The 24,326-nt window shown below is 40.1% G+C and overlaps 3 protein-coding genes across 3 annotated transcripts; 2 read left to right on the forward strand and 1 right to left on the reverse strand.

The window, feature by feature from the left end:
- Positions 1–2,159: 2,159 nt before the first annotated feature.
- LOC143030481 (zinc finger MYM-type protein 1-like) lies at positions 2,160–3,317 on the forward strand. The gene has a single exon (XM_076193631.1). The coding sequence runs from the start codon at positions 2,160–2,162 to the stop codon at positions 3,315–3,317; it is 1,158 nt and encodes a 385-aa protein (XP_076049746.1).
- Positions 3,318–6,431: 3,114 nt separating this feature from the next.
- On the reverse strand, positions 6,432–16,721 carry LOC143031972 (uncharacterized). Its single transcript, XM_076196375.1, has 2 exons — positions 16,626–16,721; positions 6,432–8,857 (listed from the first exon to the last, which is right to left on the reverse strand). The coding sequence occupies exon 2, from the start codon at positions 8,420–8,422 to the stop codon at positions 6,656–6,658; it is 1,767 nt and encodes a 588-aa protein (XP_076052490.1). The 5' UTR covers positions 8,423–8,857; positions 16,626–16,721; the 3' UTR covers positions 6,432–6,655.
- Positions 16,722–16,943: 222 nt separating this feature from the next.
- Positions 16,944–18,101, forward strand: LOC143030482 (uncharacterized). Its single transcript, XM_076193632.1, has 3 exons — positions 16,944–17,505; positions 17,714–17,871; positions 17,997–18,101. Exons 1-3 carry the CDS (start codon positions 17,118–17,120, stop codon positions 18,099–18,101), a joined length of 651 nt encoding a protein of 216 aa, XP_076049747.1. The 5' UTR covers positions 16,944–17,117.
- The last annotated feature ends 6,225 nt before the right edge of the window (positions 18,102–24,326 follow it).

Genomic DNA, 24,326 nt, shown 5'->3' on the forward strand with positions numbered 1-24,326 from the left:
GTCCATAGTATATACTTGTATTGTCAGTAGTGTATGCAGAAACTTTATTTAGATCCAGACATAATGTCTCTAGTTTAGATAACATTTTTTCCCTTTGAAGATATTTTTTCCCTTTGAAGATCCATTGTTGTCGCTGTAAAAGTCAAGTAACACATGGCAGACTCCCTTAACAAAATCAAAGTATCTAAGAAGTATTGGGAAACTTTTTGTTGCATCTCTGTTTGAAGCATCGTTTGTTACTGAAAAGGCAAATCATGTTCTTTGATATACTTCACATGTTTTTGTACAGAACACAGTGCCAGAATATTTTTGCACACAATTTTTAGTTTAGTTTTCCCATATGTTACACCCTTTACTATCAACAAGTCCCTATATATTTCTTTGAAAATTTTAAATCCACAATAAACATTTCTGTATGACTAATTATGCTTCATAACATGATATGCTTTATTTAGTTTTGCAGACACTATCTTGTCATCTTGAGATGATCGAGGTGGGTAGAAAAACTACAACCATGATTGCCTGGCACTAATATGAGTATTAACTATATGTTTATCTGTGGCACTGGTGGCATGCCATTCAACTGCATTTTTTCCTGTGCCATCAAATATCCACATCACAAAGACATAGTGTACAAAGTGCAAGAAATTTACCATTTCTGCTTTTAGCAATAAATCCTAATTCTTTGGCTCATTCATGCAGGGCTGCTTCTAGCTATAGGTGGACTAGGCGATTGCCATGGGTTCCAATGCAACCAGGGGTCCCAGGGGTAGCTTGGAAAATTTGAAATTCTACATGAAAATTGTGGTTCAGTTGAACTAAATTACTGAAACTACATGAGTCGAACAAAGTGAATCATACAGCCAAGGTTCAGTTATATGATAAGTTAAACCCATCATTCCTGTTAATTTGAGGATCAAACAGAACAAACACACACAGTAATGGCATCAAAAAGAAGTTATCCCAGCGGCGTAGAAAAACAAAAGAAAAAGAAAAATTATAAAGAAAAACAGTCAATGGATAAAGGTAAGTCATTTAGGCTATTTTATAATTTAAAGAAATATGTTAAATGTTTGCTTTGTATATGGTTTCTAAATATTAGGAATGGTGATTATTTTAGATTAATGTGGTAATGGATCATTTAGCTTACTTTTATTATTTTAACTAGTGTAACACATCTACTAATGCAGAAAACTTGTAAAAGTGACAACTTTGTGACTGGTTCAAGCTTCAAAGAAAAACTACATAAAAAATATTTAACATAAAAACAAATTAATTGTAATTTTCTGTATAACTGCAGTCTGCAACATCACTGTAATGATCAAATAAGAATATACACTCAGGATCTATTTTTGCTTGATAGCCTAATGAACTTTGTCTTTGCAGGAGCAATTCTAATATATTTTGGAGCTCCAGACATTGAGCCAGAGGGATCTTCTGAACTTCCTGACCAGGAGGCTCCAGGGCCATCACTTTCTTCAGGACCTCCTTCTGTCAAGGAAGCTCTAGGACCATCACATACCTCAGGACCTCAGGAAGTATCATCTGCACATTTACATGTTCAGCTGCCCATTTTTTTCTGAGCCAGTAGATCCAGCTGACTGGCCACTAGTTCTGTCCAATTTATTCAGGACTGATCCAGTAGGCACAGGGTCATTTCAGATTAGTTCTTATATCACATTCCCCAAAAAAGAAGACAGAATAAATTTTCATTATCAATATTTTCACAGAACATTGGTTAATGGGGAAAAGATAAAGCAGACTTGGCTTATCTACTCAAAAACAAAAAATACCCTCTACTGCTTTTGTTGCAAATTATTTTCAAAAAAGGAACACAAATTAGTGACAGAAGGATTGACAGACTGGAAAAACTTAGGTGCACTTTTGAAAAGCAGTCCAGAACACACATCACACTTGGTGACCTGGAAAGATTTACAGCTCCATTTGCAAACTGGAAAGACAATAGACCAAGCTGAAAGGACACTATTGTAGGCTGAAAATAGGCACTGGAGAGATGTCCTGATTCGCTTACTCTCCATCATCCAATCTCTAGCTGAGAAAAATCTTGCATTTAGAGGCTTATGAAATATGTTACACCAGCAAAAAAATTGGATTTTTTTTTAAAAGAGGTAGAGCTACTTGCTAAATTTGATCCTGTCATGAAGCAGCACATTGAGCATGCTGAGAGTGGCCAGTTCAGTCATTCCACCTATCTTGGAAATATCATCCAAAATGAACTTATTACCTCAATCAGTAGGAAAATATTGGACACAGTGGTGACTGAGATTAAACAGTCCAAATATCATTCAGTCATTTTGGACTGTACTCCTGATGTAAGCCACCAAGAACAGATATCAGTCATCATAAGGACTGTCAAAATGGACAAAGCACCAGAAATCAATGAACATTTTATGGGATTTCTTGTAGCTCCTGAAAGAACAGGTCTTGGCCTGTCACCATTGATTTTGAAGAAATTGATGGAGCTGAATATTCCCTTTGATGATTGCAGAGAGCAATCATATGATAATGGTGCCAACATGAGAGGGAGGAACAAAGGAGTTCAAGCCAGACTTCTTGAGAAGAACCCTCATGCACTTTATGTTCCATGTGGGGCACATTCCCTAAACTTGGTGGTATCTGATGCAGCAACAGCTTCAACAGATGCCACCAGCTATTTCGGCAATGTACAGAAACTGTACAGCCTTTTTTCAGCATCACCACAAAGATGGGCAATCCTAAGGGATCATGTCACTGTTGCACTCAAGACTTGGAGTGACACAAGGTGGGAGAGCCATATTAACAGCATAGAGGCTGTGCGGTACCAGGCCTCTAATATAAGGGAAGCTTTGCTGAAGATCAGGGAAGTGATGGATCCTCTAACCAAGGTTGAAGCCCAAAGTTTGGCAGAAGAGGTGGGGTCATACCGATTTCTCATTTGCACAGTCATATGGTATGACATTCTACACCATGTGAATCATGTGAGCAAGCTCTTGCAGTTTCCCAAAATGCAGTTTGATGTGGCACTTGACCTCACTAAAGCAAAAACATCTCTGATTAACTACAGAACTGGCTTCGCTTTAGCTCAGGCCTCTACTAAAGGCATGTATGAGGAAATTAATGTAGAGGCTGTACTCAATGAGAAAAGATTAAGAAGCACAAAAAACCACTTTGCTTATGAAGCCCCACATAAACCCATTGTAGATGCCATGAAGAGGCTAGAAGCAACATTCTTTAATGTTGTTGTTGACACAGCCATTCAATCCTTAACTGATAGGTTTGAAACACTGGGTGAAGTGAGAGACAGATTTGGAGTTTGAAACACTGGGTGAAGTGAGAGACAGATTTGGAGTTTGAGACACTGGGTGAAGTGAGACTTTAATACTAATAAGTGTAGCATAATGGAGTTTGGAAAAAGCAAAAACAGAATATCAGGAAAATATACAATTAGAACCAAGGAGGTAAAGAAGGCAGGATCCGAAAAAGATTTGGGGGTAACTATCACAAATGACTTGTCCTATGATAAACAGATTAACAAAATTGTTGGGGAGGCTTACAACTTGCTAAGATCAATAAAAGTGGCATCTGTATACTTGGACGAAGACATGATAAAAAGAATATTGGTTACAATGATAAGGCCTAGACTAGATCATGCAAAATATAAAGAATATAAAGAAAATAGAAAGAATCCAGAGAGCACCAACAAAAATGGCACCTGCACTTGCAAACCTATCATATGAGGAGAGATTGGCTAAACTGGAGTTACCGATGCTGGAGCAAAGAAGAGAGGTGACCTATTGACCATCTACAGAATCATGAAAGTCACAGAGATGATAGAGAGGGCTTACTAAACTGGGACAAGAGAAACACAAGAGGACATGGAAAGAAAATAAAAAACATAGCTACAGAAGAGAACTGAGGAAAAACAGTTTTCCACATAGAGTAGTGGACACTTGGAACAAACTGGATAATGAAATAGTTTGCGCAAAAACTATTCATGAGTTTAAAAGTAAACTAGACACTGCGAGATACAAAGGTGGGACACCACGAGCATAGCTCCCCTTCCCACAAAATACAACTAGGTAAATACAATTGTTATTATTTTTACAATACTCATGCAAGAGTATGACAATGGTGGACTTGAAATATTATATTTACACTAGGGCATGACACCTTCCCCCTTAAAACTGATGCCTCGAGAGAGTGCATCAGCAAGTAGATTTTTGTGGCCAGACACGTTGTATTTCTACATAAGGTGTTTTGTTAAAATAAATTCCAGGTGTTTTGTTAAAATAAATTCCACATAGTCAGGTGAGTGCAGAATTTTATTTTCATTGCCTTCTTTACAAAGTATGAGCACACCCATGCAAGTCACCATACTGACCAATTATGCAAATGCACATCTTTTTTAAGTGTGTATCATTACAACCAATAAGGAAGTTATGTTTTTTCCAGTATTTGTCTGTTATCAACTTTACTCAAAAGATTTTGGATTTCGATGAAATTTTATGGAAATACAAGTCTTAGGCCAAGAAACAAGTTATATTTTGAGGTAGATCTGGATAAGTATATGGATCCAGGATTTTTTTCAAACATGCAATCCTGACATTTATATATTGCATACAAAATTTATAGATTGTATACAAAGTGGACCCTATTACCTATGTGGGTGAAATTACCTTTATCAATTTTGTGACCCTGACATTAGAAATATGCACTGTCATCTAGTTTGATATCTTATTATGTATTTAAAATGCACTTTAGATTTGGCTTTCCATAAATAAGACAAATCATTAGGCATACATCTTAATTCTATTGAATTTTGTTTTGCACTAACTGATTTTGTATTTTAAGTACTTTGTACGACAATGACAAAGCTGACAAAACTATTTGATATGTGTTTTAGATTTACCTGATTTGTACGAAATTAAATAAAAAAAAAAGGTAATATTAATAATTGTCTTTATTTAAACTTTCTAACTTTGCAAATAATTCAACATACACAAAAAAATTAGTACATACATATACCAAGGCTTTTCCCCCCTTACAAGGGAGGTAGCCAAAAAGGAAAAGGCATAAAATCATTCCCACTTTTTTTTTTTTTTTAATTAGTGCATTACTAATTCCCAACATGTGTAGTTATAGCTTCTAGCTTATTTCTCTCTTGTCTTTGGAATTCTACTTAAACTGAATGAATTTCCATATAATTGATAGCTTTTCACTCTTATATGCATATTGAAATGACATGCTATTGAATGGCTTCTAATTTTGTTTTTTATTTGATTAATTAGACTTAAACCTCGCTGACTAAGAGTCTGCTGCATTCAATTCAAGGAAGGTTCCTCCGTCCATCAAATTTGCCAAATCACAGAACTATTCAATCTGAAGAGCAAATACCACCATTTGTACCATATTTTATATAATTTTGGATTTAATTTTTTCTTGCACAGAAAATTTTAAAACCGTTAAACTAATCATTTCTGTGGTATCAGCCTGTAGAATCTTCTATAGAATCATGATATTCAAGACAAAGGACACTAACATGTTCACTACCAAATAAGAAATCACAATGTGAAATAGAGATATCAAACACTGACCATTCTTGCGCTCCTCAGGGGATCTGTCCTGTGAATGGGTGCACCCTTTTTCATTACTTCATTTAGCCATTCACTAGCAGCTAGATGTATGTTTTGTTTCACCCTTTGCTTCCTTTCAATATGACATGGTGCATCAGTTCTTTGTAATCTTGTTATTAAAGAATGTTTTCCTACTGTTTTGTAAATTTACAAATGGATATAGATTACAGAATACAAACCATGTCAGTCTGCACTATTTACCAAACATGATTGTAGACTCGTTTTGTCTTCCTTTGTTTGCCTGTCAAATAAAGTCAAGTAGAAAGTTGGGATGGCCTTTCTAATGGCTCCCTTTTCCATTAACACAAATTTAATTTCCGATCTTTGCTTTGGCTATATTTCAGTGTTCCTCTTTTATCTTAGTATTTCAACTATTCTAAGGCCCTTTTTCATCAGTATCTTTGTTTATGTTGTTATTCTTGAACAGTAGGTCTCTGAAGGAAAGTACACAGATTTTCCCCCCAAATATAATTAGCTTTATATATATATATATATATATATACAAAGTATTCAGTTATGAGGCCATCAGGACTATTTAATTTGAGGGGGCAAATTTGATATGCTTCTTGATTTATTTCACTTGACTGAAGAATTACTAGTGATGAATAACTGCCACAGTACAAATTTTCTCAAAACTAAATGTGAAAAAATTAAATTGTACATTTATATTTCAAAGGTTGACAGATTTTCAAAATCACACCTTTTAATTTTGAATTGATTATAATATATGATAAGTTTCTTTAAAACTTTTAAATTTCATCTTGAAAACCTTGTGTGCACACATTTTTTTGTGTACCGGTACTTGTAAAATGTGCACACATATGCACAAAACTTAAAAGGATTTTTTTTTTTCAGCATACAGGTCACACTGGAATAGCTTCTATCCAGTATTAGTTATCATGTGGTGATTGGGAGCCCTCTTTTGCAAGAAAGCACAATCACAAAGGTCACACAAGAAAGGCTACTCTACTGTGTGGGTCATCACATGATATTTGAGGTGACTATTTAATGAGAAAGTTGCATCACACAGGTTGCATGGAAAATTGCTTCTCTCTAGTGTGGGTCCTCACATGCTTTATGAGAGAACTCTTTTGTGAGAAAGTTGCATCGCACAAGTCACACAGGAATGGTTTTTCTCTTGTGTGGGTCCTCATATGCTGTGTGAGAGAACCCTTTTGTGAAAAAGCAGAATCGCACAGGTCACACTGGAAAGGCTTCTCTCCTGTGTGAATCCTCATGTGCATTGTGAGATTACCCTTCTGTGAGAAAGAAGAACCACAGAGGTCACATTGGAAAGGCTTCTCTCCTGTGTGTGCCCTCATGTGCTTTGTGAGATTACCTTTACGTGAGAAAGATGAATCACAGAGGTCACACTGAAAAGGTTTCTCTTGTTTGTGGCTGCACATATGCTTTGTGAAATAACAATTTTGTGAGAAAGTTTTATTGCAAAGACCACACTGGAATGGCTTCTCTCTTGTGTGGCTCTTCATATGCCTTGTGAGAGAACGTTTTGCTGTGAAAGTAGAAATGCACAGGTCACACTGGAAAGGCCTCTCTCCTATGTAGGTCCTCATATGGTCTGTGAGATGACCCTTTTGTGAAAAAGCAGAACCGCACAGGTCACACTGGAAAGGCTTCTCTCCTGTGTGAGTCCTAATATGCTTTGTGAGGGAACCCTTTCCTGTGAAAGAAGAATCACAAAGGTCACACTGGAAAGGCTTCTCTCCTGTGTGGGTCCTCATGTGATATGTGAGATGACCCTTATGTGTAAAAGAAGAATCACAGAGGTCACATAGAAAAGGTTTCTCTCGTTTGTGGCTCCACATATGCTTTGTGAGATAACAATTTTGTGAGAAAGTCTTCTTACAAAGACCACACTGGAATGGCTTCTCTCTTGTGTGGATCTTCATATGCTTTGTGAGAGAACCCTTTAATGTGAAAGTAGAATTACACAGGTCACATTGGAAAGGCTTTTCTCCTGTGTGGGTCCTTAAATGCTGCATCAAAGAAACGTTTTTTGAGAAAGCAGAAGCACACAGGTCACATTGGAAAGGCTTCTCTCCTGTGTGGGTCATTATATGCCGTGTCAGAGAATACTTTTTTGAGAAAGCAGAATCACACACATCACACTGGAAAGGCTTCTCTCCTGTATGGGTCATCATATGCTCTGTGAGATGACCCTTTTCCGAGAAAGTAGAATCACACAGATCACACTGAAAAGGCTTCTCTCCTGTGTGGGTCATTATATGCCGTTTGAGATGACCTTTTTGTGAGAAAGCAGAATTGCAATGGTCACATTGGAAAGGCTTCTCTCCTTTGTGGGTCCTCATATGCTGTGTGAGATAATGCTTTTGTGAGAAAGAAGAATTGCACAGGTCACATTGGAAAGGCTTCTCTCCTGTGTGGATCATCATATGCTGTGTGAGACAACGCTTTAGTGAGAAAGCAGAGTTGCACAGGTCACACTGGAAAGGCTTCTCTCCTGTGTGGGTCCTCATATGGTCTGTGAGATGACCCTTTCGTGAGAAAGCAGAATCACACAGATCACACTGGAAAAGCTTCTCTCCTGTGTGGGTCCTCATATGGTCTGTGAGATGACTTTTTTGTGAGAAAGCAGAATTGCACAGGTCACACTGGAAAGGCTTCTCTCCTGTGTGGGTCCTCATATGGACTGTGAGATGACCCTTTTGTGAGAAAGCAGAATTGCACAGGTCACACTGGAAAGGCTTCTCTCCTGTGTGGGCCATCATATGATATTTGAGGTGATTTTTTTCATGAGAAAGCTGCATTACACAGGTCACATTAGAAAGGCTCCTGTGTAGGTCATCATTTGATATTTGAGATCAATCTTGTGTGAGAAAGCAGAATTGCACAGTTCACACTAGAAGGGCTTCTCTCCTGTATAGGTCATCATATGCTTTGTGAGAGCACCCTCTTGTGAGAAAGCAAGGTCTCACAGGTCACATTGGCAAGGTTTCTCTCTGTGTGGGTCACCACATAATCTTTGAGGTGACTTTTCTACCATTTGAAATCACCCTTTTGTGAGAAAGCAGAATCACACAGGTCACACTGGATAGGCTTCTCTCCAGTGTGGGTCATCATGCGATACCTAAGATGACTCATGATATAACTATACCACGGACGTCACAATGGATCCTCCTCATGTGACACGTATGGATTCTATGGATAGCTCTTCCAAAGAAATTGTGATATTTACCCTTACCCTGGAAGTAAAATGTAATTATAAGATTGACATTTAACTCTTTCAAATTTAGTACATTGTAATAGGATTGTGGATGTCATACATCATCCATTTCATACTCAATTCCCTTTGTACCTAAACAGACTCTATGTACATCCCATCACCTAACATAGAAAAGGTGCATATATGGTGCTATAATATATTGCATTCTAATTTTTCATTAGAAATGTTCTAAAAATCATACACACACTACCATGACCAGAATCACTCAAAATTTGCCTTAGCTTTTTCCACATGTTACGGGATTTGGAAGTGGGGAATGGCTGAGGATGCCACAGCAGTCATATTTTAATATAATTCCATAACATTTCACATTTGGGCTCACAAGACCTGAATCTAAACATGACCTACACTAGGTAGGCTGATTCAGTTCATCTCACTGATCTGACTCAAATAAGTGGTGCAAGGCATATTGTTTAAGATACATTAGTAAGTAGTGTACTTTTCAAGCAAAACATAATAAGTAAAATGATCTAAGAAATTGTAGATACTTTCCATATTTTTTTCTTGTCACATTTAACAAAATACCTGTTTGTTTAATAGAAAAGATGTATATATATCAGATGTATCTACTAAAACAATCCTAACAATCATGATGTACTAAGGCAGGAACTGCTATTAAAGGTCATATCACAGTAAATGTGGAAGTAGCGAGAACACAGTTATGTGAAAATTAGTGCTTTAACATTTTCAAACTACAGGTCATTTAAACAGAGGCATTACATACATACAACCCAGTCATCTTTCAAGAAACCTGTGATATTTCCCTTGCAGGTTGACACACTTGTGTGATAATATTGGAAAGAATCTCTTCGTGGAACTTTTGTTTGATGATAGTATTACCTCAGTTTAGAAGGTATCCTTGCCTATTAACTCATCAATATTAAGTTTAATGTTCTGTGAGCTTTGGTCTCATTTGAGCATTTCCCACTTCACCGCTTCTCAAAAATATGCTTCCCATGCGAGCACTATACAAGAACTTAATAACAGTACAGACAAGTATACAATTGTCAGCACTTATATCCAGTGCATTGGTTGGACAGTGGCTTCTGTCAAAGATATGATCTGGCAAATGTGTGTTTGTTTACATTGTAGTGAAACTATAGGAATGGGTTGGAAACACCATTATAATGATCACTTTAAAATTTTCAGAATTTCCTCCATATTTATGAGGTTAATATGACGTGTGTGTATAGATATGATATTGATATGACCAAATAGATAATCAGTGGGCAATACTAACAGCAGTCAAGTTGTGGTTGGTGACACACATCTCACTTTGTTTACAGTGCCCCAACTCCATGCCACTTCCATGCCAAATTGATTTGAGAAGAAATGAGAAACGTAGAAAAGGAAGACTAATGTACAACAAAACAGATTTTGAAAAACTCAGAAAATTCTTTCAAAATATAAACTAGGAAAACTTCTTAAATGACGATACAGAGATGGAAGAGAAATGGAACATATTAAAAGAAATTAAGAAATGAATATGTAAAAATACACAGGGAAGAAAAGAAAAACTATGAAAAAAAAAACATAATAGACAAATGCAAGGAACAACCTAAACTATTCTACAGGTATGTGAATGGTAAACTAAAAGATAAACAAGAAATAGTGAAACTGCGTCAAAGGAATGATGAATATAAAGACGTAGAAATGGCTGAAATTATGATGGTACATTTCAAATCTGTTTTCACAATTGAAAGTACACAAAATTGAGAGAAAGGATCCCCACCCCCATGAAAGAAATAACTGTGACACAGAGGGGAAATAAGGGACCAAATAATAAACCTTGACATCAGAAAGTCACACGGTCTGGATGGAATTGCAAGTCGGATATTAAAAGAATGTATAGATGAATTATGGACATAATATACAAGATAATTCATTACTCAAAGAAGGAAAGGTACCACGAGATTGGAAAAATGAAATATTGTACCAATATATAAAGGGGGGAACAAGGAAAATCCAACTAACTATAGACTGGTCTCCCTTACAAGCACAATAGCAAAAATATGTGAAAAAATGATGAAAAGTAAATGGATCAAACATTTGGAAGAAAACAATATACTGAATCCAAAACAATTTGGGTTTCAACATGCAAGATCATGTGCCACTAACTTGATTTGCTTTTACTCAAGGCTAATAGAAATAATGCAAGGGACAAATAGACTGATTGTGCTTTCCTAGATTTAATAAAAGCATATGATAAAGTATCACACAAAAAGCTACTAAGAAAATTTGAAATAATAGGTGGTGTACAAGGAAAGTTATTGAAATGGATGGAAGATTTCTTGAACAGGAGAAAAATGAGGGTGGTACTTAGAGACAAATACTCAACCTGGGAAGAAATGATAAGTGGAGTCCCACAAGGTTCTGTATTGGCTTTGATAAATGTTTGCCATATAAATGACATGGATGAAGATGTGGAATATTATATGAACTTCTATGCAGATGATGCAAAACTACTATGGAAAGTAAGTACAGAGGAAGACTATCAATCACTACAGAGAGACCTGGATAAAGTTTGGGAATGGAGCCAAAAGTGGGAAGTGAATTTCAACATCAAGAAATGTAGTATAATGAAGTTTAAAAAAGTAGGAATAGAATATCAGGGTAATATAAAATTGGTACAAAGGAAGTAAAAAAAAAAAAAAAAAAAATCATAAAGGGACCTAGGAGTAATTATCCGCTAAGACATGTCACCAGAGAAACACATCAACAAAATAGTTGGAGAAACCTTTAATTTACTAAGATCAATGAAAATAGCCTTTGACTACTTGGATGAGGAAATGGTAAAGAAAATATTAGTCACACTGATAAGACCAAGATTATACACCGCAACACTATGGACACCCAGTACAAAAAAAGAATATGAAGAAATTAGAAAGAATCCAACAAGCAACAACAAAGATGACACCAACACTCTATACTAACATATGAACAAAGATTGTCCAAACTGGAACTACCAACCCTGGAATAAAGAAAAAGAAATCTACTGGCCATTTACAGAATTAAGAAAGGGATGGAAGTCCTTGACAGAGAAGATTTATTAAAGTGGGATAAAAGAAAAACAAGAGGACATTTAAAGAAACTCATAAAAGATAGTTATAGAAGAGATCTGAAAAGAATAGTTTCCCACACAGTGGTAGATATCTGGAATAAATTGGATTAGGCAACAGTGTGTGCAAAAACTATACAAGAATTTGAGAAGAAACTAGATGTTGAAAAATACAAAGATGGGGTCACTCCAAACATGGCTCTCTTCCCATATAATACAACTACCATAGGTAGATATGTGAAGGCAAACAGGCTGGCTAATGAGGCATTAACTCAGATTGCCTCTTCCAAACATATTCCATACCATGACATGTATTACACTATGTTGGTGGCACTTTTTGACAGGTGTGAGGCTTTGATAACCACAAAGATGGGGGCGATAACCCCTCTTGTTGTCTGTGGACATAAATCTGTTCAGGGACGCAACTCAGAGACTGGACTGACCCATCTCTGGATGGGCCACACACATTTCATGCATACAATAGCCGCCATAAGTACTGACACCACACCCTTCTGAAAAAAATAAAAATAAATAAATAAAAATGATTGATGTCAGAAAAATGGTAGAACAAAATTTATTGAACATTTACTCCTTCTTTAGTACTTGGTGACATTTCCCTTCCATCTGATGACTTCCTTCAGTCTTTTAGGGACACTATCACCAATATTGTTAAGCTTTTTCCTTTGAGAGCTCTGCCCAGCTTGTGCACATTGCTGCCTCCAACTTCGGGAGTGTCATACATCTCCAAACTTTTTTTTTTTTTTTTTTTTTTTTTTTTTATCAAACTCCAGAGATTCTCAATAGGGTTGAGGACTGGAGAGTTCCCAGGCCAGTCTTCAAAGTACTTTACTTCACAATTTTTCAACCACTTTTAGCTGTGTGGTAGGGGGCACTGTCCTACGTAAAAAAATGAGCCTCACACTCTAGGTAATTGTTCCGATACATTTTCTCATTTTTAGGCAGCACTGCATGGTGCCCCACACCACAGTATGTAAAACAACCCCATACCATTAGTGAGTCAGGGTGCTTCACAGTAGGGGTGATGTACCGTGACTGAAGAGGATCACTGCCAAGCTGATGGTACACACAATGAGGTTGGTTGCTGGTCAGAGTGAAGGTACTTTCATCACTCCAAAGTACCTTCCTCCACTGGTCAATGCTCCATTCACCATATCTCTTTGTGAAATTCACTCGCTTATGCTTCTGTACTTTAGTAGGGAGGGGTTTCCTTCTCCCCTTAATACACTGAACACCAATGTCTTCATGCAAACAGCATTGCACTGTGTGAAGTGACACACTACCTAACCTAGGATTTTCCTGCTGAATTTGTTTAGCAAATTTACGAAGAGACTTGTCTATCTCATGCTTAACAACATTTAAAGTGAGTGGTGTGAGTTTCCTGGATCTGCCACAGCGCTGACGTGGGATAGGTAGTGATGTCCCCCCCCCCCACCATTCTTGAAACGTAACAACCAGCATTGCACTGAACACACTGTAACTCCTGTATTTTCAGAGATTTCCTTCACAAAATGCCCTGCCTTAAACAAGGCCACTATAGCAGCAATCTTGTCACACTCTATTTCACTTCCACTACCCATAGCCGGCAACACAGATGCCAATCTTTGTGACCAGGACACATAGATTGCTGCCACATGACATCAGGGGCCATGTGATTTACGTTTATGCCATCATATTGGAGGACAAAACACAAGCGAGAAGACTGTCAGAGAATTAGGTTAACTTTGTGCAGTCATGAGCTGCTCAAATAGAGCAGGGCATGGTGAAAAGAAATCTTTCTACAGGATCCTGTCGGTTCTCACCAACCAGGGAGAAAAATGTAAGGAATTCAGTGCCCAGAGACAGAGCTGGAAAGAAAGAACTAAATTGCATGTAGTGATTATCTCTGGGAAAATCCTAAGTTTTAAGGGGAGAACCATTTTGCCAATATTGATTTAACACACCATGTTCATGGTGCTCCCAATGTAAGGTAGATGAATCAGGAATGAAATCATTCAATATTGTTGCACTTCATAGTTTTATAACAGATGGGGCAGCACCTATGTATGTAGCAATGGCCATCATTGCCCCATACATATTTTGCAGGGTATTATATAATAGAAGGCATGGACCAAAATAAACTATATGAATTTTATTCCCCCGCCCTCCCCCATCTTCCACTAGTACCTGGATGGGGAGCTGCATATAAACACTCCCTATCTCTTCAGTGCTAGGTTTTAGTTGGATTAGGACCTCTAATGTGTGGAACATGGCAAATGCATAAAAGGGCCAGCAGTTAATCTAACAAGGCAGATTTTTCCTTAAGGTATGTAGCTACTCTAGCTTACTACAGAATTAAAATTTAGAATGCATACTTAGGGATGCTACACATCTCTAAGACTTACATTCTTTGTACATTCTTGGGTCTCAATATCCTATGTGTTACGAACATGTTAGTAATATTAGCAAAACTATAACAATGTTTAAGTGTCATATGTATACTGACTTTTAATACTCATGATTGTTTCTGGTCCCCTTAACCCCCTATGTATGTTGTCTGTGTAACTTAGTGTAGAATAACAATATAATGAGGACCACAATGGAAATAAGCGTACATGCTTTTTTGTGTTATCCTTAGCAATTTGCAATTATTATTTCGAACTATGTGTTCTTGTCATTATCTGCACTTCATGTATATTGATTCTTTGCCAAATAAATTTATTATTATTATTATTCCTTCTAATTTTGTGGGAGGCATGAACTGGTGTCCCTCAGGCATCTCCACTCCACCTCAAATGCATTTTGGTTTGCATTTGAGGTTATCATAATTTGGTTGAAATAACTTTGCATTAGTTTCACAAGAAAGAAATTCTAAGAGCAAAAAAGTGAAAAAACAAAATAAATAAATAAAATGTGTGCTTGTTTATTAGTTCCCATGGAGAGCTATTATCCCTGGGCCTGTATTGTATTGACCTAATTTTAGGTAAATAGAAATGGTGTGTCCCTGGATGAAAGGAGTAGCAAGAAAGATGCTTGCAAGTGGGACCTACTAATTTGAGACAACAACTGACAACAAGCGACAACTTGAGACAACATTTTTTATTGCGACAACTAATATATTTTCCACTTTTTTCCTCAAAATTGTAATCTAGTGGGGAATTTACATCTATATTGTTAATTCTGTGGTATTTGGAGACCAGAAATTTAGCGATTTCCCTCAGACTCGCACTGCCGAAAATGCGTCAACAAATCGAGCCATTTCCAACATGGCTGCACGAGCGAGTGTCTGTAAAACGAGAACTGTAAGACGGAGCTGCGGTTGGCACATGCATTTGGGCGGGGATTTCCTTTTGTTGCAGGCTTTTTTATTTGGCTACTGCAAGGTCTGCAAGTACGGAGAAGGAAAAATTAAATACAAATAATGTAGTTCAAATTTGTCATTTATTCACAATTAATAGTGATAGGTATGTGGTGGACAAGTCCCCCACATGTGCTTCGACGCGGTATTTTGGCTTATAGCATTGCCGCCGCAGAAATGGGATGGACCAGGAATGGAATATGAATCATCTTAGTGAGCGTATTTTGAAATACGCTGAGGGAAATCGCTACATTTCTGGTCTCCAAATATCACAGAATTAAGAATAAAGATGTAAATTCCCCACTAGATTACAATTTTGAGGATAAAAGTGGAAAATATATTAGTTGTCGCAATAAAAAATGTTGTTGTCTCAAGTTGTCGCATGTTGTCAGTTGTTGTCTCAAATTAGTAGGTCCGTTGCAAGTCGAGGAAAAAAGATGTATTTCTACCAGTGTGGAGGGTTTAGTTAGGTCATGTACGAGTTGGATTGTTAATTATCTACTGTCATGGAATTACTCTGAACTGGGCTTAATGCTTCAATGGAAATAGGACAGTTATATAATGAAATGAAATTGTCCATTGATTGTTAGAAAAAATGAATAAACTCGACTCCTTGACAAAGACTAAAATAATATTATAAACACGGTATCAAAGACTGTGTTGCCTGTTCTGACCTGAGAATGCCACTTCAGGACCTGCAGTTCTTTGGGACAAGTATGAGTATACACTGCAAAAGTGTATTAAAACTGGCGAATAATTAGGTTGAGATAAACAGTCTCCTCCCAGTAACTTACTGTCTGGACCACCAATTGGCAGGTTGCAGACGTCCTTATAGTAAACTTTTACCTCTTTTTGGGAGGAAATATGCCTTTTAATATTCAAAAACTGCTACCAACATTACTATTAATTCGTGACACTTATGTATGGGGTTCAAAATACTCAATGATAAGAGCCAGACCAATGACAGAGAATTGGTTCTGAGACCTGACCTATTATAATTATCATTATTATTATTTTTTAGGTTTTACGTTACTGTTAGTTCGCGGTACTTATATCTGGGGTTCAAAATACTTAAATGATGACACCTATCCAATGATATTGGTAATTCCAGCTGTGAGACTGGCAAATGTTCTAATAAATACCGACACTTTTATCCCTGCTCAGAATGCCTAATTATTAGGCATTCTGAGCAGGGATAAAAGTGTCGGTACTAATACTAATACAACACTGCCAAACGGGAATTGACGTGTAGCAAATGCCAATACAAGATTACGCATGCACTACACTACCTTACCATTATATCATTGCACTTACATGTTCAATAAGAAGGCATACGTGTTTAGCCTGTTCAAAGAACAGTCAAGAAAACAAAATCCTCAAATGCCTGAGACAGTACAACCAGGCTTGCCAGATTAGCCTTTTTTAGGCCAAACACCTCAATTTTGGCTTCTTTTTCAAGCATTTGGCCTAAGGATATTTAGTTTGGCCTAAATTACTAAATCTGGCTTTTTTTTTTTTTAGAATGTGGCTTAAATATATTCCATTTGGTTTCAGTAAGCTCATCTGATAATAGTGAGTTGAATACTGAGTTCATTCGCCACCTCCTATGACAAAACTAATCCCAAGGTCTATATAGTATAGGTCAACCCACGAGCGCTTCGCTTTTCCTGTGTTCTGCGCATCCGTGACGTCAACGGGTGCAGTAGAGGTTAAACGCGGGAGCGTGTGTCAATCTGTGCTTGCCACTGAACGGGACAAGGTCACACTTCTCTGCCTACTTATCCTCACCGTTCTTGTGGTATCACAATGCCGTCTTGCGCCGTGCGTAGCTGTGCTAATTTTCGAGTGAAAGGGAAATCAAATGTTCATTATTTTCGGTTTCCAAAAGATAAAGAAACCCAAAATCGCTGGATTCAGCTGTGTGGGAGAAAAGACCACATAAACCCACTGACTCAACGTTTATGCAGCAAACATTTTGAACAATCAGCATTTCAGAGAAATATGAAATTCGAACTCCTTGGAATACCGGTGCCTCCAAGTTGTATAGCATTCAAGCCTGGTGCAGTTCCATCGTTACATTTACCATTAGACACAGGTCCACCAGTATTGCAAGAAAATAGACCTCCGACCAGTCGCCCAGTTCCAGATTTAAAACCTCTGCCTGATTCAAGTTTCAAGCCTTTACAGACTGATGGTGAGTAGGATACACTTATTTTGCAATTTCCATCTAACTGCTGTAATAAAAGCTTGATGTTTTGACCAGTGTTAATTGAATTATTGTGCGTGAATTAATGTGATTAATCTCAATATAATGTGTTCATGTAACTTGTTTGTTTGTGAACGTACAAGCTCACAGAGATGGGTTCATGAAATGGTAAACAAAACACATCTAATTATTTCAGGAAATGCACCATCCCAGTGTAATTCAAGATCACCACCACCAGGTCCACCAGTGTTGCAAGAAAGTAGACCTCCGACCAGTCTCCCAGTTTCAGGTTTAGATCCTCTGCTTGATCACTTGACTGAAGCCAATAGAAGGCTTAACCCTAGATTGGTGGAGGTGGGCCGATTGGTGGGCCGATATATATATATATATATATATATATATATATATATATATATATATGTATATATATATCATAGCAATGATTATTATATGGATCATGTGAAGATCTGTTTCCCTAGAACACCCATGTAAAGAACTTCCACCCTCATAGTAAACTGGCAAGATGTGACCTTGCACAGCTGTCCCCAGGTCAGATCCGAAGGCGGGGTTATATTCGCATCTAAAGTCATGTCAAGTCCCTGGGATCATGTGAAGACCTACCTCCCCAGATGTGCTCATCTGAAGATCTGTCTCCCTATGCCCGTCTGGGGAGACAGATCTCCAATTAAAGTTAATAATAGTAGTAATACTAATTATTATTATAAGAGAGAGAGAGAGCGGGAGTAGAAAAAGAGAGCGAGAGTAAGGCCGAGAGAGAGAGAGAGAGAGCGGGAGCAGAGAGAGAGAGAGAGAGAGAACGGGAGCCATGGGGAGGGGGGGAGGAGGAGAGAGACACCTGACAGATCACGCCGACTGCACCCAGTGACGTCACGAACCCCCCACTTCCCCCGCTGGGTATTTGGAACCTGCGCGTGGGTTGACCTATACTATATAGACCTTGACTAATCCAAGAGTGAGAATCGTGTGAGATCGAAACCTTTATTGGTCCGACGTTTCGCTTGTTACAGCTTTTTCAAGTACTGAATTCTGAATTCCTAGGAAAGACCACCCGCTTGCGCGGGATCGGTTTCTGTGGGAGGGGAAGAATGTCTGTAAGAAAATGAAAAGATAGTAGCGTATAAAAGAAGGCTATTGCCACCGGGCGAATTAGCGAGCGATTTGGGGCAGTTTGTGGTCGTGGCTCGGGAGAAATGGACTGGGAGATTGGACGGGGGCGCCGACGCCGGGAGTAGGATTAGGATCACCAACGAAAGTTTAGAAAATGGTAGGAGGCGTAGTAGTAGAGAAAGGTGGAAAAACGGAAAAATCTTTAGTGGGAGGTAAACTGAAATGAGAAGATGTCGTAGAAGAGAAAGTTAGAAAGGAAGTGAATTTCAGTCGAAGAAAAAGTAAGTGTAGATGTTTGTGCGTGTGGCGTGGCTATGTTCGTGAGAGGTGTGTGTGTGTATCTTACGGGAAGTGAGTAGAGTTCACTTCCCGTGTGTAGAGCGCGTTCCTGTTAAGCCACAGGTGGGGCCTGAGTAGCCTGCTTTTCCCCAGGTTGGGTTTGAAATCCTGTAGAGTTGATCCAGTGGCGGTGCGAGAGGGGGCAGGCGGGCGGTGTATACCCGTCTGCCGACGTCAACGAAGAGGTCGGCCGGCAGCAGCAAAGGAGATATGTCTCCTCGCCACCACCGGCGAGCATGTAGAGCGCGTTCCTGATAAGCCACAGGTGGGGCCTGAGTAGCCTGCTTTTCCCCAGGTTGGGTTTGAAGGTCAGTAGAATTGATTCAGTGGCGGTGCGAGGGGGGGAGCAGGCGGGCGGGTGTTGTATGATCTCTTTCCTTCCAATCACAACTCTGAAAACAGAGAATTACGCGATTGGGAATTGTGTGTAAAATGTCAGAAGTGTAAACTCGCTCACCAGCGTCAGCGAAGAGGCCAGCGTTAGGTTGCAGGCCGGTTAGACAGAGAGGTGTCCCAAATCTCTCCGTCGACCAGCCCGCGATCAGATTGAGGGTTCTGAGTGAGAGACGGTTTGGGCCTCTGCTAAGCCAACGAGCAAGTTATGCGTGTGCCTCTTTTCTTCCAAGCACTACTCTGAAAACAGAGAATTACGTGACTTGGGAAATATGTGTATTTGTCTTGGTGTAAACCCGCCTGCCGACGTCAACGAAGAGGTCGGCCTGTGCCAGACCGGCAGCAGCTGAGGAGATATATCTCCTCGCCACCACCGGCCGGCGAAGATTCCTGGACGTTTGTTGAGAGAGCTGGAGTGCAGAGACGTCCGACCCCTAGGAGCGCTGTGTTGATTCTGAACTGAATTCTGAACTCTGAATTCTGAATTACTAGGAAAGACCACCCGCTTCCGCGAGATCGGTTTTTGTGGGAGGGGAAGAATGTCTGTAAGAAAATGAAAAGATAGTAGCGTATAAAAGAGGGCTATTGCCACCGGGCGAATTAGCGAGCGATTTGGGGCAGTTTGTGGTCGTGGCTCAGGAGAAATGGACTAGGAACTTGGACGGGGGCGCCGACGCCGGAAGTAGGATTAGGATCACCAACGAAAGTTTAGAAAATGGTAGGAGGCGTAGTAGTAGAGAAAGGTGGAAAAACGGAAAAATCTTTAGTGGGAGGTAAACTGAAATGAGAAGATGTAGTAGAAGAGAAAGTTAGAAAGGAAGCGAATTTTAGTCGAAGAAAAAGTAAGTGTAGATGTTTGTGCCTGGGTCGTGGCTATGTTCGTGAGAGGTGTGTGTATGTATCTTACGGGAAGTGAGTAGAGTTCATTTCCCGCGTGTAGAGCGCGTTCCTGATTAGCCCCAGGTAAGGCATGATCTCTCCTGTTTTTCCCCAGGTTGGGTTTGAGTTGTTGCATGCAGCCTGTCAATTATTGGGCTACATGCAATTTTATTATTACTATTATTATTTCATCATTATTGCTATCACCAGTCAAAGCTGGTGAAAGGGGTGTATCATTAATAGGTACGGTTATACACGTTTTATCGTGTACACCGCACACGGGACGGGCGCAGCTGACAGATAGTCTGTACGGTGTGGTCTAGGTGTAAAGTGTTGTATCAGGTGTTTGTGTCTGTCGTGCAGTTTTTCTAGGTGTCTTGAATGAAGTTTGTGTTTGTGTTGGTTGAGTGGACGGATGTTGGAAATTCGGTGTAGAGACTCAGTGGTTCTGAAGTCGCTCCATCGTGAACCCGTGATGAACTTGACAGCAGCATTCTGAACCTTCTGATGCTCGTAGTTATTAGTGTGACATGTCAGCTGGCTTAGTCCCGGGGACTGGCACAGAATCGGTCTGACGAGGGCTAGGTACAATCGACGTTTGGTGGTCAGTGTTGCAGTTTTGAAGCGTCTTAGCTTTCCCAGCACAGCCCTAGCCTTCGCTCCCTGCTTGCGGAAGTGTGGGGTCAGGTAAGGCCACTATCAAGTGTGCTACCCAGCACACAGGTGTGGTCCTTCACTGGGATGTTTGTGTTGTTTATTTTAAGAGGAGTGTTTGTTATTGTTCTGTTGGTTCGCTTGCAGCAGAAGTATACAGCATTGCATTTTGACGCGTTGGTCTTAATGCGCCACTGTTGCTCCCACGCGTGTGCCCCGTTAAGGATGTTTTGAATTACGTGTAACGCTCCCTGCAGCGTTTTGTGTCTGCTGATGTGGTTAGTGTTGTCCGCATACGAAAGAGTTAGAGCCTGGTTGCGTGGATAAGCTGGCTCTGGCAGGTCATTCGTATATAGATTGTACAGAGTGGGGGCAAGGACTGACCCTTGCGGTACTCCAGCCTTCGGCACAAAAGGTTGGGACAGACAACCCCGCAACTTTATTCTTATTGTCCTGTCGTCCAGGTAGTTGCAGAGCAACCTTGTGAACGGCAGGGCAAAGTCGAAATTGTGGTACAATTTCTACTTAAGGCCTTCATGCCAGACATTATCGAATGCCTTCTCCACATCCTTACAAACCAAAATGGCCTTACCAGGGCGACCGTCTGGCGGTCTTTGAACCCATTGAGTGATCATAGATATTACGTCGTCTGCACCGCGCCCCGGCCGAAAACTAAATTGAACTGGTCGTCTCGGCTAGCCGCCGTCCTTTTCAAGGAGGCTGGTGGGAACCCGGAGAGCTTTCCCGAGTTTCTGATTGGCTGCTGGCTGGCTGGCCTGGACGTCTTTGCGAACTACGCTTGCCAACTACAGCGAGTATATAGGCCTATCTCGAGTTGTGTGACGACGAAAAAAGATAATTCTGAAGGAGAGAACACCTACACTGGATTACTCATCACTTCGTATACGCCTTGTATGCCGTCAATTACCCTAGTCACTAGCTCTGATTGACGTGCTACACCCCGTTCAAGACTCGGGCCTCGTATTCGTTGACTGCTTGCGAGGTAGACGGAATTCGTACGTTAAGCGACTCAGTGCCAACGCGCTCGTGAACCTCAATCACCCTGACCATTCCTTGACAAGTGGGTGAAGTACAAGAAGATGGTTGGCGACAGCTACATCTTCCAGGGCTTGTCCTGCCTCCCCAAGATCACTGAGGTGAAGGCGAGCAAGGGCACCAACCCCAACCTGAGGAGCCACTTCAGCAGGATTCATCCTGACAAGGCAAAACAGGTTGATGAAGCTTGCAAGGCCAACGTTGGGACTGGCGGCCGCAGCAGGAACCGGCCCAGTCAGTCAGACGACGGCGGGTCAAGCAGCAAGGAGTAGCGGCCGAGATCCTTTGGCATCATGACCCAGGGCAGCGCCGTCCTGCAGTCCACCGTCGACTAGACAGTTGTCAGGTTTGTGTTGGACCACATGTTGCCGCTGCAGATTGTGGACAGTCAGAGCTTCAGGGACATTGTCCACACCCTCAACCGTAAGAAAGAGGTACTCTCCAGGAGGACGCTGGGGAGGAGGGTCCTCAGAACCTACGAGGAGATGAAGGAGAGCCTCACCAGGTAAGAAACTAAGAAACAGTATCCAAATATTCTTACTGTTGTATTATAAAATAAAGCTATATATAGTCAATAATCAATATTGTATTATATATTGTATTGAAAATAATTCCAATACATAATGATCAATGAAGTTAATTACCGTTATGCTTACATTTTAGCAAACTGGAGAGAGTCAAGTGTGTGGGCACTACAGCTGACTGCTGGTCAGCTAACAAGAAGGGGCACCTGGGTATGACTGCACTGGTTGGACCCAAACGCCAGGGACAGGAAGATGGCTGTCCTGCCTTGCGAGAGGATCATGGGGAACCACACCCATGATGTACTCGCCCAGGTCATGAAGAATATCCACAGCCAGTTTGGGATAGAGGACAAGGTCACCATGTAAGTTATTACATATTTTGTTTCAGAATTTTTTAATATTGTAAGTTTAATGAAGTAGCGATAGCCGGTAGAATGAAATTATTGCCTATAACTAAATATTAGCAAAATTATTATACATTTAAAAAAAAAATTGTTTCGGGACAACCACAAATAATACTGCCAAATCTAAAAAAAAAAAACATTTGTCCAATTTGTCTTAATCTGGATGACCACCAGGAAGACAAGGCTTGCGCTCCTAATCCTGAGGCTGAGCCCGCCGACGCCTACTTAGAGGTGCTCATCGCTGACCATCCAGAGGGCCAAGAGAGCCAAGAGCTAGAGGTGTGCAGAATACACTGAATAGTACTTTGTACAATGTAAAGGGTACTTCAAAGAATGGTTTACAGTTTTTAAAAAATATGGATTTATGACAATTTATTAGATAAGTTTATTTTCTTTTTCAATTCATCGCGTTTGATGACATGGAGACGGGCAGCGAGGACAGCATCATCAAAAAAAAAAAAAAAAAAAAATCAGCAATAATGCCGATACTGAAATAATGCAAAACTTTTTTTTTTCAGGAATAAGGATAGTGTTTTCTGACAGACTGTACAAGTCGATAAACAGACGGCTCATTGTTCCTATCAAAACAAGGTGAAACAGCCTCCATGACAGCCTGGTGGTCCTCAACAAAGTGCTGGAGAAGAAAGACTAGCTGCACAGATACATGAACCAGCAGAAGAATCTGACAGTGCTTGTCCAGAAAGACTTTGACTTCATGTCAGAATATGCTAAGGTAAATAAACTAAATATAAGATGGGCGTTATCGCGATATTTTATTGTTCTTTAGTTTATGCTTCTATTTTAAAACTAGTCCATTAAATACTAAATACTATTTGTCTATTTCAATTATCAGGTCATGGCACCTGTCACCAACGCACTGGACCACATCCAGGGGTAGAAGCAATTTCTACCTGGGCTGCCTGATGCCCACCCTCATCTCATTGTGACCAAGAAGCTGGTCAACTTGATGACCAGCGGCAACCTCCGGTTCTGCGAGCCCCTGGTCAACACCCTGCCATGGAAAGGAGGTTCTCCACTACCTCTGAGGATGAGGAGTGTCTTCTGGCCACTGCCTCCCACCCCAAGTTTCGCCTCAAGTGGATGGGGGCTTTTGAGGAGAGAATGGTCGAGTGGTCAGAGGTCAAGTCCCTGATGGAGGGGAAGATGGAGGAGATCTTGTGGCAAGCTGACCTAGAGACCGCCAGCAGCAGCAGCAGCGAGGACATGGAGACGGAGGAGGACTACTACGCCAGCATCTGTGACGAGGAGGATGACAATGGTCAACCAAGTTCAAGGCTGCTCTAATTGCAAATGTGTGGCTACAGACCCAAGGGACAGACAGTCTGGCTGACCCAGCCTGCCTTCAGCAGTGAGAAAGTCCTCATTGACCTCTTCTTGAGGTACAACACGGCGATGCCGAGCAGCGCGCGCA

This window comes from Oratosquilla oratoria, chromosome 12 (genome assembly GCF_046742065.1).
Source record: "Oratosquilla oratoria isolate Oo_2021 chromosome 12, ASM4674206v1, whole genome shotgun sequence".
Taxonomy (NCBI): Eukaryota; Metazoa; Arthropoda; class Malacostraca; order Stomatopoda; family Squillidae; genus Oratosquilla; species Oratosquilla oratoria.

Bases quoted from the DNA above. Each gene is read 5' to 3' on its own strand.
- LOC143030481 (XM_076193631.1), top strand. From the start codon at position 2,160: ATGAAGCAGCACATTGAGCATGCTGAGAGTGGCCAGTTCAGTCATTCC.
- LOC143031972 (XM_076196375.1), bottom strand. From the start codon at position 8,422: ATGCAGCTTTCTCATGAAAAAAATCACCTCAAATATCATATGATGGCC.
- LOC143030482 (XM_076193632.1), top strand. From the start codon at position 17,118: ATGCCGTCTTGCGCCGTGCGTAGCTGTGCTAATTTTCGAGTGAAAGGG. The intron at 17,506-17,713 runs GTGAGTAGGATA...TAATTATTTCAG, and splicing joins CAAGCCTTTACAGACTGATG to GAAATGCACCATCCCAGTGT. The intron at 17,872-17,996 runs GTGGGCCGATTG...CTGTTTCCCTAG, and splicing joins TTAACCCTAGATTGGTGGAG to AACACCCATGTAAAGAACTT.